We start from the raw sequence: 13,900 nt of genomic DNA, 5'->3' as shown, positions 1-13,900 counted from the left end.
GATGAAGCTGTGGAATTCATTGCCAGACAGCTGTGCAGGAAAAGTTATTGGGTATATTTAAGGCAGAGGTTGATAGGTTCTTGATTAATCAGGGCATCAAATGTTATCAGGAGAAGGCAGGATAATTAATCAGCCATGGTGGAATGGCAGTGAAGACCCAATGGGCTGAATGGCCTCATTCTGCTCCTATGTCTTGTGGCCTTCTGGTCCTTGTAGCTCAAGTCCACCAATACTGGAAACAGCTTTGTGAATCTTTTCTCACACTTTCCAAGCTTAATCACGTTTCCTATAGTGTGATGACGAAAACTACACACAATACTCCGTGCAGTCTCACCAACATCTTGTACATCTGTAATTTGTCATCCCAACTCTGGATGAAGGCAAAAATGCCATTCATCTTCTTTGCCAGTCTATCTAATTGTAGCACATACTTTCAAGGAACTACGTACTTGTACCCCTAGGCCTCTCTATTCTGCATCACTCCCAGGGCCTTACCATTCACTGTTATAATTGTGGCTGAACATAATGATGACATATTTATTTGGAACTTCAATTACATATGCTCCTTTTCTACATTATACAATTGAAAAAAATATTATCTGAAGAACATAATAATAGCAATCTTCAGGACACTTTGCGCTACACTGGAAATTTACTCCAGAACAAGATATCCTCAAGTGTCAGGGACCCATGGAATTACACCATATCTCCCTGAAGTACTCCCTTTGACAGAACTGGTCCACCCGTGGTGCTAGATTGGGTAGCTGCCAGGTCTCACCCACTTTCATCAACCAAATCCAAGACACATCACTCTTAAGCCACCTTAAAAGGATTCCTCCGCACTATTACCATTTAGCATTGTTGTCTCTGATACTAGGTCTAGGGCTTTTGAGATGTTAATTATATCTCTTTCCACAGATGTTGCCTCACCCACCAAATACATGTAACAGTTAGTGTTGTTACATCCGATTTCCAGCATTTGTGTTCTATTGGTTTATGCTACTGGTCTCCCAATTTCCAACTGTCTCCCCACCAGAACATCTTTGGATTCCTGCTTCCCATCCCCCTCCTGGCACCATCTAAATATGGGTGATTTGCTGTTTCCCAACATCACAATCATCTACGTATTCCTGGACACTCATTTTTCAGGTCCAGCACTTGTACAATCACTATTCAGACATTTCCAGTCCTTAAACTAGCCCTTTTCCTGTTGCCACCATCATTTTTCTTTTCTCTGCCCTGATTGTCCAAACTTTGCTGGGCTCTGACCTGTACCACTTCATAGTATAAGCCCATTAGCCTGATGACTTATTGACCTCTTGGAGGTCAGCAGACAAGGTGGAGAGTAACAACTGAAATGGTAAGTGGTGTACAATGGCGTCCATTTAGCACAACCATTTGGCTCCACTCATTGACCTATGCATGCGCAACAGTCAAGAGTAGATCATCACTTGGTAATTTCTCTCAAGCTATGCTCATACATTTCTTCCCATGTAGTAAGTCAGCAGTTTGTCCCTTTTACAGGGCCAAAGGGTAAATAGTATCATGGAAACACAAGGGTTCCACAAGTATGAAATTGGACAATAAGATACAGACAAGCAGATTTTACCGCAAATGTTACATCATAGTCTTTTGGAACAAAAGACTGATCTGCAAGATCTTCAAAGAAGTCAGATAAAAGACCCAGTGTTTCCTCTGCAATTCTTTCATAGGTGGTTTCATCCAGCAAGCTACGGAGAAGAAAAATAGTTTCAGTCCTTCTTTGCTTCAACATTTTCTGCCCCTTCTAAACACTACAACAAACCTTCCTCTTTAACAAAGAACTAGCAGGTTATATTGTAGAAATGTACTATTTACTCTCTTTCCATTTCCAACAATTAATGAAGCACACCATAGAAATGTAATTTAGTTCTTGGTTTCCTGGATCTTGCTATGAATTGTTATTATTTGAGTATAATATCATACACTGGGAGTATCTTAGCAGAGGACCTTTGTCTTGCAGATGTTGAATGTTAGGCCAATTCTCTCAGATATGTCTGTGAATCAGTAGTGGCTTGGAACAAGTGTGATCTGTGTCTTGCAGCGTAATTATGGAATTTAGGTTTACTTTAGTTCTGGAAATGGGGATGATACAAGTTTTGCAAGTTCTGTTTCCCATAAATCCTATGGATTTCTTCCTCTCTGTGGGAAGCTTGTTGGAAGTGACATAAAGCATTGTAGTAAGACTGAAAACAAGTCACAGGAATGGCCTCTACTGAAATTGGTTCTGTTGTGAGGAGTTTCAGGGCTTCCATATCATCATGATGCAAATGTAAGATAACAATTCTATAGTCCTTCCCAGTTGATGCAGTCATATGCTTTAGTGAAGTCAGAAAAGGCCATGTTAATGGCCTCCCCACCTTTAAAATCTACTCCTCATTTTGTTTTCTCTAGTACGGCTGAAGGGTGTCAGCCTGAAACAGCGACTGTACTTTTTCCATAGGTGCTGCCTGTCCTGCTGAGTTCTTCCAGCATTGTGTGTGTGTGTGTTGCTTCGATTTCCACCATCTGCAGATTCTCTCTTGTTTATGTTAATACTGTTCCTTGCTCTTCTGTTGAAATTGTTCCATGATGAAGTTTACATCTACTGTGACTCTAGTGGACAGGATCTACATTACAAGTCACGTAGCCACTAGACAAAGGCAGTTGAGGAGGATTCTGGTGATGTGGCTGAGGGCAGGGAAACCTCTTTGTAGTTACGACAATTGGACAGTTTAGTTATTACTACATTGTCCCATGAAAGTTTGAAATGCATAGATTACCTGTCACTTTCTCTACTCCACATGGCACTTCTGAACATCTAAATCTCAAGTAATCAAATGAATAATTGAGGAAATATATTGGAGAAGATGGTTGGGCTTTAATGTTAGGTGGTCAGCAGTTTACAGGAATCAGGTAGTAGGAGGGGGATTCTTGCAGACAAGATGGAAAAGAGATTAGAAATGTTAATTTTGTGGACAACAAATTAATTGTTACAACTTTTCGTTGTCAAGGCAAACAAATCCTTTGTATTTGATACCCCAAATCAGAAATACCATAATGAATGGTAGATCTTCAAATTATTGAAGCTCTGTTACTCTCCTCTTCCAAATGTCTTTACATCATTATGCTTTTGTTGTGTTGGAAATAGGATTTGTCAACACAAACCCAAATTAATTTATAAGATGAATTACTAACTATGACCAAATGAGACATTACAAGCATCTAGACAATATATGCAGTTAGAAACTACTGTATACACACGCAATATGTAAAGAATGCACATGTGCATTTTCGTATATACTGTGGACTATACTGACATGCAGTTACATGTAGAGCATGCTCAAGTGTACACCTGAACAGCCAACCAACACACACAGTGAGCACTGACAACCCACACTACATGCACATATTACACACAGACACTGTGCACACAGACCAATGAACAAAACCTTTTGTCAATCTAGGGTACCTTGTATTTTCCATTCTTCTTAAAATTGAGGAATGGATTTCTTTTGTTTGGAGCTTTAAACATTTTTCTGAATGGAAATTCTGCAAAAGGTAACATGACAAACGATTAGTGAAATTCTTCAAGTGATAAATTTAGCTAAGAAAAGGTTTGCACGTACTAAGTTGAGAAATCCGACAAAAAACATCACGAAAAACACCATTTCTGAGGTAAATTATGTTAAATTACCGCCACAAACAGTGAAAGGGCTAGCGGTGGCAAGGCGAGTTTGGGGGATGTGTCAAGATACTGTGTTACAGAATCAATGCAGATGGAGTGAGCCATTCAGAGAGGAGAAGTTGGGACCAGGGCAGAGGAGATTTGATGCCCATACACCTGGCCTGAGTGTGAGGTTGCATCAAATTGGGCTCTGAGAGGAGAAATCAGGACCGGGGCAGAGGAGCTCTGATGCCTGTACAATTGGCCCGGGTGCCAGGTTGGATGGCTCTAGGCACCGAGAGGAGAAATCGCGGCTGGGGCAGAGGAGCTCTGATGCCCAAACAACTAGACCAGGTGTGAGGTTGGATTGCCTTGGGCATGGAGCTGATTTGAAGAGCTTGAGAGCGGCTTCGGGCTGGGCAGTGAAATCTGGGCCCAGAGTGAGTTGCTGGCGGTGCGGTCTAGGCCCCGAGCCTTTCACAGTAGCCAGGTTCCAGTGCAAGGTGAGATCGCTGTTTAGGCAATTTAATCGTTGGCCCAGATCGGAGGCGAAAGCCAATTTCGCTCACTCTCCACGAAGTTCACTCCCCTCTCCAGGATGCTGGAACCGTTCTCTCTTCTGTTGTCTGGTTAATTTAAACTGCAGCACAGATAGACTGAAAGAAAAGATAGGGCGTCAGGACCCAAGGCCAGAGCCGATTCTGCTCGCTCTACATAATGGTCACTCCTCTCTCCATGGCGCAGTCTATGAAGACAACCCCAGCTGCTGTGCTCTGTGCCTGCTAGTATGATGAACTGATAAGCAAGGCTTTGGGCCTACTCTGGAGTTTCGATCTGATGACTTAACTTCATGATTCAGAATGTTGTTGTTCGCTTCAGTTGTTTGCTTGATCTGTGTTTTTTTCCTTTCTCTTGCACATTGGGTGCAAGTCTTTTTTTTTCTTTAGTTGGGTTCTTTCAGGTTTCTTGCTTTGTAGCTACCTGTGAGCAAACAAATCTCAAGGTTGTACAATTTATATATTATTTGATAAAAATCTACTTTGAATCTTTGAAATACCAGCCAATGGTCAAAAGCTTAATGGGCAGGCTCTGTGATACATTTATCACAGAAGCCACAAACCCCAGCCAATGTGCAAGCTCAATCTTCACTATTGAGTTAGCGGATCCCAGTTAGGACAGCAAATACTGAGTTGCACAGAATTAGACAATACACAGTTGACATTCAGCTCATTTCACAAACATACCCAAAGTATAGTTTAAAGCTCCGTTTCAATAGACCCCCATTGTTTCTTATTTAACTATCAGCATAATCTTCTATTCCTTATTCCTGCATGTCCTTACCTAAATGCATTTGTGCTGTACACCTCAACCACTCCATAAGGAAGTACGTTCCACATTTTCTGGCTAAAGGAATTTCATTTGAATGGAGAGCTGGTGAACAGCAAGTTGAAGGATATTACAGAGACACATAATGATAAATAGGGATGAGGCTGAAAAGGAATTTAAGGTATGAAAATAAAAATTGGGAGTAGAAGTCTGAGTTTGCCCTTTCAGTTTGAATCCTATTGATCAAGATCATGAGTAATCTCATTCAACACTATTTCTAGACTATTCCCATATGTCTTCATTTCCTTCATATCTCCTAAGAATATCCAAGAATGAAATGGAATTTATCTCTTGATCTTAAGAGACTACCTAAGAAATCTCTGCTTTGAATGAACTTGAGGAGTGAGTCTCCAAAGCCCTCTGAGGTACAGAGTTCCAAAGATTCACCACCATCTGCACAAAAAAAAACTTTCATCCCCATCAGACTTGAACAAGTCTTCAGCAAATCGTCTGCAAACAGGTCACTGTAAACTGTCTCATGATTAGGCTAGGGTTGCTGGGCAGCACAGCTCAACGGGACAGATGGGCTTGTTCCGCACTGTATATCAATAAATAAATAAACAATTGCCGAGGCTTATTGAGAACCTCCAGAATTAAGAATCTACCTGAAACATTGATTGATTCTCACATCACAACTGCTGCTTGACTGCATGACATAACTTGTGCCAGACCTTCAATACAGTAAGCACACCTCCTGGAGCCCTGTGTGTTCTTTGCACACTATACGCTATGTTTAGCTAAAATTCAGTTTATCCATCTTATCTGTGACTCTGGTGGGGACAGATTAGCAGATTTTCAAGGCCATTCAATGTTTTTCCTGTTAACACTTCAACAATTGTAATTCACTTTGTTTTAAAGGTGTTAAACATCTTAACAAAAAAGAAAATAAATGCTTCAGTGAACCTGGTAATTTAAAAAGATGTATGGAACTGGGGCCTTAGTGAGTCAAAACGCTGAGCAGGAAGTATTATCTGGTGAGCCCAGAGTCTGAACTTTTGGGGTTTCTGAATTACCATACAGGATTATGAGAACCCAGATGGCACAAACATTAAATATTGTCACAGATCAAAACTTGATACAATGCAGAGCAGTAAGAATTATCCAAAAAAAGCAGAGAAATGTTAGCAAGATGAAGGAGCTTGTTGTCACACTAAGGAAGCGGGAACGGGGAAGGGGATGGTTATAGGGTTTGAACACAACCCTATTCATTTGATGGAGATTCTGTAAAGATAGTCAACAGCTTTGAATTCCTAGGCATCCAGGTCACCAGCAACTTTCACAATGAAGTGGTGATCAAGAAAGCATACTGGGGTATATACTTTCTAGGGTGTTTGACGAGATTCAACTTGTTCATGAAGATTCTCGTGAACTTCAAAGGAAGCACCATATAAAGTATATTGACGGATAGCTTCTATTCTCGAGCTGATGTAACAACTGCTCAGTTTAGGACTGACAGAACCCACAGTGGAAGGCACTGTTCAGTCTATCGCAGGCCTCCCACTTCCTTCCATCCCATCCATCTTCATGGTGTTGCATTCAGGAAAGCTGACAGCAGTCAAAGATATCTGTCACCCTGGCCACTTCCTGTCTCTCTTTTATCTTTTAGTAGAAACAAGAGCTTGAAAGCTTGAACGACCCAACTTAGGACAGCCTCTTCCCCACTGCTAACAGACTTCTGAACCAGTATCTTTCACATCCCTTTCCCAGTAGTACTGACACATTCTCAACCCCTTAATTCTACCCCCTGTTATCGTCACTATTGCATTTCTCTTTGCACAATTTCACTTAACATTGCTATATTTTGCACCATTCCATTGTTTTGCACTGGCTGTATACATTCTTGTGTTATTATTACCATGAATATGCCTTGCTCTGTGAGCTTCGCATGAGCAAGGAACGCCATTCTATTCTAGTATGTATGACTTAATCTGAATCATTCATATTTTTTGATCTGTGCACATGTCCATACAAGTCATATCACACACTCTGCAACATGTTCACACTTGTGCAAGAGCCATACTTGGTAGCTAAAACCAGGTAAAATAGTACTATTTAAACAGTGCCTAATAGGTACATGGAGGGGTGGGACTCACAGGGATGTCGATGCAGGGTGAATACAGGAATTTTAATCTCACTGCATGGGCACCGTGATCAGCATGGACTGGTTGGACTGAAAGGCCTGTATCAGATTCAGATTCTGTTGACATATATACACCAAAACATACAGTGAAATATGTTGTTTGTGTTTCTAATAACGCGCTAGGGGCAGCCTGCAAGTTTCCCTACATATTCCAGCGCCAACATAGCATGCCCACAACGTTTGGGCAGAACAACAATGGCAAAACAAGCCCCTTTTCTCCCTCCCTCCCTCCCACCCACTCACCCACAGACAGGTCTCCAAACTGAAGACAGGCTGTCTCCTGGCCTCCAACCTTCAGTGTCCCAGTCAAGAGGCTTCTGACTTCCAGACCACCTTACTCCACACCATTGGGTCTTGACTTTCAGACTTGCAGACTTTGGTCTTCAACTTTCAGGCTTTCACCTTTGGCAGTGACCCCAGGACTCGCCAATCATGGGGCGTGAACTCCTGGTCTCAAATTTCAGAATCGCATGGGTTTCTTACCCTGGTACTTGCCAACTTGGGTGGGGTGGGGGTGGGGGTGGGGAGAAGGTAAGGTCCATCTCTGGCCCTGACTCATAGACATCAGGCCTCCAAATTTCAGGCTCGATTTCCGGGCTTGGTTACTTTAGTCTTCAACCTTCCGTATTCAACCACATGGGCCTCTGATCCCAAGGCTCACCATTCTGGTTGTCACCAGTCCTTGTCCATGGGGACAACCGACCTAACATCCATCCACGGGGATCACTGGCCTTCTACTATGGAGCGCTCTGACCGAACTCCAGCTCCTGCCCTGGCTCGTTATTTACTGCCTCTGACTCTAACTCTCCTTATTCCCTAAACCTAACCCGTCCCCCGTCTTCCTGAGCTGTCGCCAAAACCATCCCTACAAACCTAAAACATAGCAAAATCTGAGCAACTACTCAGTGTGGAAGGTCAAACTGTTTCCGCTGTATTCCTCTATGATGTTATGTTGCTTCTGCAATGAGAAGGATTTCACACAGCACCACACTTATTATGATTGTAGTTCTTCATGTGTGTAAAAAACACTTGCTGACATTTAACACCCTCTAGTAGTGGAATGCATTAACGCAGTCTATCTGAGGCTCCATCTAGTGGAACAAGAAGAAATTGTTACAACGAAACATACAAGGTAACCAGAAAAGAATCAAACAAGGAAATGAGATTTTTCTTTACAAAGCTTTTATGATGTATAATGTGTGGGCTGATAGGGATGCAGAAACAAATTCAATAAGAACTTTTAAAAGTAAATTGGACAGGAACTTAAATGGAGAGGTAAAAAGTAGCATGGGAATGGAACTAACCAGATAACTAGTTTAAATTTGTGGTGCAAAAGAAACTGGGCTACAAGTGGGTCCCTTCTGTGATATTTTTATGATGTTGACTACTTGCTCTATAACATGTTGTCTCTGTGGCTGTGAGTATCCTGATTTTCCTAAGGAGCTTAAAATTATATTTGTAACAACTGCGCTGCTCCAAAGAGCACTTACATGAAGTCATTCCTACCCTCGGCCATCAGGCTCTATAATGAGTCAATCTGTAGCTGGGTAAGTGATGACGCTATCCTTTTAGACTGCTTGAGGTAACTTATTTTTTAATTCTTTCTTACTTCTCTTCCAGTATTTGTATATCTGTGTTCTTGTAATGCTTCTATGGCATTGTAATTTCCTCTGGGTTCAATAAAGTATCTACCTATCCAAATGTCTTTCCCATGGGGTTTGGTTTTTGACATTAGAATCAAGGCAGAAGTCAGAGCACGAAGAGCCAGCCAGAAAAATGTCAATATCAATTTCCACTTTGAACATCACTACGCGTTAAGTGTATCACCCATCATATGACTAATGAAGTAGAGTTAATGATAAGTTTATACTGGCACTTTTCCATGGATAAAAGTATGTAATTGCCACTTTACAGAACCATGATCATATAAAAATGTCAATGAAACAACAAAAAAGTATCAAGAAATGAATAAAATTTAATTGACAAGATGGATTTGTTGAACTCTCTGAAATGATTGTGATTTCAGGTCCATGCCACAGATTTGATCAAGGATTAAGAATCAGATTCAACTTTAATCGCTACATACATGTATTAGGAATTTTCTGTGGTGTGTTGGTGCAACATGCAAATGAAAACATCATTCAACAATTATAAGAATTATATAAAAATGTGGACACCTTTTACTCTTGAACCTCTATCCCATCTAAACTAGTCATGACCTTATACACCTCTTCTCAGTGTTCTTTGCTCTAAGAACAGCTCAGCGTCCCCACTCCAAGCTTATGGTTGAATTCCCTCATCCTGGAACTATATTAGTAAATTTTTTCTGCACCACTTTTAGGATCTAAATATCTATAAACGTCCAAAATTAGATGCATTTCTCCAGATGTGGCCCAAACATTGTTTCATGCAACATAACCTCACCACTTTTGTACTTGATGCTCCCATCCTTGGCACCGCATCTACATTACTGGCCTCTCTTTCGATCAGCTCTGCTACGCTGAGGTTCCTCTGTTCCTACATACCCTTTAGAAGTGCATCATTTCATCTATATAGTTTGTCATTTTTCTTTCTGCCAAAATATATCACTTCTAACATATAGCGTAGACGTTAGGGCAGTGCTTTACAGCACCAGTTATTGGGGTTTAATTCCTGCCACTAACAGTAAGGAAATCGTGCATTCTGCCTGTGACCCTGTGTGATTCCTCCGGGTGATCTGGTTTACTACCACAAACCCAAGGGTGTCCGGTGAGGGACAGTAAGATATAGGCATGCTATGTTGGTGCTGGAAGTATGGCAACAATTGTCAAACCCTTGATTGTTGGCCGTTGTTGCAAATGACGCATTTCACTGCATGTTTTGATGTACATATGGCAAATAACGCTGTTTAAATCTTCTATCTTCACTGTTCTAAATTCCATCTCCCCATTATGTGTCCACTCTACCATGATTATCCCCTTTCCAATTAGGATTAAATCCTTCCCAAACACCTCACTAGGCCAGTAGTTGCAATCTTGTTGGCCCACTGCTATCCATAATCCATTCAATTTGTTCTCTCATTCTCACTTATATACTTAATGAAGGATTTTCGGTTTCTTCTGTGTGAACTGCTGTTTTCTTTCCATTCTCTCCATTTGTCCACTATTTAGCCTTTCACTTTCTGTTTCAGTAAGGCTGTTACTTGCAGCTTACTCATTCTTAAGTGTACCCCCATACTCCAGTCCAAGAGTAGGAGAATCAGCCGCCCTTCACCAAGCTTCTTGAGCCCTTTTAGAACATAAGTTTTTATTGGATTCCCCTTCCCTCCATTCTATTAAACTGAAAAATGCAGTCTCCAGCTTATTGCATACAACAAACCCAACATCTATCTTATGTATTAATGTTTATTGTGTTTTTTAAAATTATTGTGTTCTTTTCCTTCTTGTGTGTCTTTGGCGCTGCATCGGATCCGGAGTAACCATTATTTCGTTCTCCCTGTGTAATGATTTTTAACGATCTTTAATCTTGAATACCTTGAACCATTTGGTAAATTGTCGTTGCACTCCCTCTGTAGCAAGTACGCACACTAATTATATGGCCAAAAGCTGTGATGACACAAACCGAAAGTATCAGTTTTCTTCCCCAGATGATGGTTCTGCCTTTCTACTTTCACATTTGCCGAACTGTATTTGTTTGATGGGCCATCAACCAGCCACAAAAACCGGAGTGGAGTGTAGAGAAGGCGTGTTCTAGATACGTGTGAGACAGAGATTCCCTCCATAAATGCTGCCTGACTTGCTGAATTGCCCAGCATTGAGAGTTTTGCCCGAGGTAGAGGACAGGTGTTGAGTTGACCGTGAGTTGGCTTAGAGCGCTCACGATTGGCTTAAACAGACGAGCATGACGTCAACGATTCCAGGGGCACGCGGGGGCAACGGTGCACCAATAACATCGCAAAACAAGAAGAGGGCGGGACATCCGGTCGGATGAAGCCGAGAGGGCGGAATTGAGGGAATGTCGGGCGCGGAATAGCGGCCGGGAAAGCCAGTAGCACGTGAATGGAGGCGTAAAAAGACAACAATAAAACAGCAGCAGCTGGATCAAGGACTCACCTTGGGAAAGCGGCTATTTGCGTGCCGCAGTCCCCTGATGTCTGTCGGCCTCGGGTAGCGAGCAAACTGTTGGATCATTGGGCAGAGGCAGAGGCGACTCCGGTTCAGAATGCCTGCCATTGTCACCGGCAGCAGGCTAACGCTGTCATCAAATGTCTGTTAGTTGCGCCCTGCCTCGGGTACGGCTGGCTGTACTGCACGCTCACCCTGACCGGGCGCCGGCATGAAAACGACCGGAAGTAAAAGCGAGAGGCTTGCGCATGCGTACTGTTCGGATGGGCCGGACCAAAATGTGGGCGGGAACACTGGCAACGCACATCAAAGTTGCTGGTGAACGCAGCAGGCCAGGCAGCATCTCTAGGAAGAGGTGCAGTCGACGTTTCAGGCCGAGACCCTTCGTCAGGACTAACTGAAAGAAGAGATAGTAAGGGAAGGGGGGAGATCCGAAATGATAGGCGAAGACAGGAGGGGGAGGGATGGAGCCAAGAGCTGGAAAGTGGATTAGCAAAAGGGATACCAGGCTGAAAAAGGGAGAAAAATATATATTTTCCCATTTCTCTCTCTCTCTCTGCTCCCTGTCCCTCACTGTATCTTCCTCTGGTGCTTCCCTCCCCCTTTCTTTCTCCCTAGGCCTCCTGTCCCATGATCCTCTCCCTTCTCCAGCCTGGTATCCCTTTTGCCAGTCAACTTTCCAGCTCTTAGCTCCATCCCTCTTCCTCCTGTCTTCTCCTATCATTTCGGATCTCCCCCTCCCAGATCTCTTACTACCTCTTCTTTCAGTTAGTCCTGATGAAGGGTCTTGGCCTGAAACGTCGACTGTACCTCTTCCTACAGATGCTGCCTAGCCTGCTGTGTTCCACCAGCATTTTGTGTGTGTTTTTTATATCTTTCCCCTTTTGTATTGTGCCTTCTAGCTTTAGACTCCCTATGGAAAAAAGTTACCTCATACCCCTCATGATTTTATAGGCTTCTATGAGGTCATCCCTCATTCTAAATGCCAAGAAATAAAGATCCAATGTGACCAAGCTCTCCCTATAACTCAGGCTCTCTAGTACAGGCAGCATCCTTGTAAATCTCTTATGCATTCTCTCCAGCTTGACAATGCCTTTCCTATAACAAGGTGACCAAACCTACATAAAACTCAAGGTTAGCCTCATAACGGCTTGTATAACTCCCAACAGAGAGTCCTTATTCCTAAGCTTGTTGGCTTGACTGATGAGAGCCAACATGCAGAATGCTTTCTTCACAACTTTGTATGGCCACTGTCAGTGAATTTTGCACTTTTAACACTTAAGAAAAATAACAAGTAACTTATCAAGAAATTTCAGTGCAGGTAGAGGAATAAAGTGGCAAGGCTATGACCAGGTAGACTGAGAAATCAATACTCTTTAGTGTATGTTCAAAGTTCTCTTCACAGCAGATGGTGGCATCTGTTCTCAAGATTTGTTTATCTTCTGGCCAATAGGAGGGGAGAAGAGAGAATGACCGGAATGGGTGGGGTCTTGATGTTGACGGTTTTTCCAAGGTAACGGAAAATGTAGACAGGGTCACTAGAGAGGAGGCTGATTTGTGTGATGGACTTTATTATGCTTACAACTCTGCAATTTCTTGTGGTCTGTGGAGCAGTTTAGCAATGCAGCTACCATGTCAATCTGTGATGTACCTGAATAAGATGCTTTCTATGGTGCATCAAATGAAAATTTCTGAGTCATGGGGACATGCCAAATTTCCTTAGCCTTTATCCTTTCCTTGGGAGTAGAGGTGGTGGTGAGCGTTTTGCAGCTATAGCATCCATGTGGCTGAAGCTAGACTAGTTATTGGTGGTACTTATACCTCAGAACTTCAAACTCTCAATCATCTCTACCTTAGCACAATTGATGGAGACAGGCATATGCTCTGCCTTCTTGTTGAAGTTAATGACTAGATCACATTTACTGACATCGAGAGAATGTTTGTTTCTTGACACCCTGCCACTAGGCTATTTGCCTCCACATGCAGTTGCTGTTGTCTGAGAAGTACACTACTCCAATGGCTTCACGATTCTCTGCAAAGACAGGAGAGCTGAGTCTTAAAGGCAGAGGAGATGGAGTGTGCTGTATGATTAACTCATTGTGGTGTACAAACATGTCAGTTCTGTTAGTCCTGTTCAGCTGAACTGGAACACCAAGCAGTCAAATGCTGTCCATTTTATCTTCTGGGTGTTTTTTGCTGTCATCCTGGTAGCAGTGTACATTCCAGTTTAGGCCAACGTCAGGCAACACTGGAGGAGCTAAGAAACGTAATCAGCAGGCACAATACTGCACATCTTGATGCCCTTGCTATCATCGTGGGAGATTTCAACTAATAGTCTGAACAACTAATGAAATTTAAGAGACTACTAGACAGGTATATGGAGGAATTTAAGGTAGGGGGATATATGGGAGGCAGGGTTTAAGGGTTGGCACAACATTGTGGGCCAAAGGGCCTGTACTGTTCTATGTAACTACTACCAGTGTATCACCTGTGGAACCAGAGGAGCTAACACACTTGACCACTAATGCCACCATCAAGAATGGTTACCGTGCCATCCCATACCCGCACTTAGGCAAGTCTGATCAT

The 13,900-nt window shown here is 42.5% G+C and overlaps 1 protein-coding gene across 2 annotated transcripts in view; it reads right to left on the bottom strand.

The window, feature by feature from the left end:
* Nucleotides 1-11,561, bottom strand: part of fxn (frataxin) — a 32,697-nt gene extending 21,136 nt beyond the window's left edge. Inside the window, exons 1-3 of one of the 2 annotated variants that reach the window (XM_072258093.1) lie at nucleotides 11,303-11,561; nucleotides 3,491-3,570; nucleotides 1,610-1,730 (exon numbers count right to left, since the gene is read on the bottom strand). In XM_072258093.1, coding sequence (XP_072114194.1) covers nucleotides 1,610-1,730; nucleotides 3,491-3,570; nucleotides 11,303-11,422 — 321 coding nt within the window. In that variant the 5' untranslated portion in view covers nucleotides 11,423-11,561. The remainder of the gene's footprint in view (nucleotides 1-1,609; nucleotides 1,731-3,490; nucleotides 3,571-11,302) is intronic. The other variant, XM_072258092.1, reaches the window with a different exon arrangement.
* Nucleotides 11,562-13,900: the final 2,339 nt, after the last annotated feature.

This window comes from Mobula birostris, chromosome 5 (genome assembly GCF_030028105.1).
Source record: "Mobula birostris isolate sMobBir1 chromosome 5, sMobBir1.hap1, whole genome shotgun sequence".
Lineage (NCBI taxonomy): Eukaryota > Metazoa > Chordata > Chondrichthyes > Myliobatiformes > Myliobatidae > Mobula > Mobula birostris.
The sequence above is the reverse complement of the archived record's forward strand: the minus strand, read 5'-3'. Positions and strand labels throughout refer to the sequence as shown.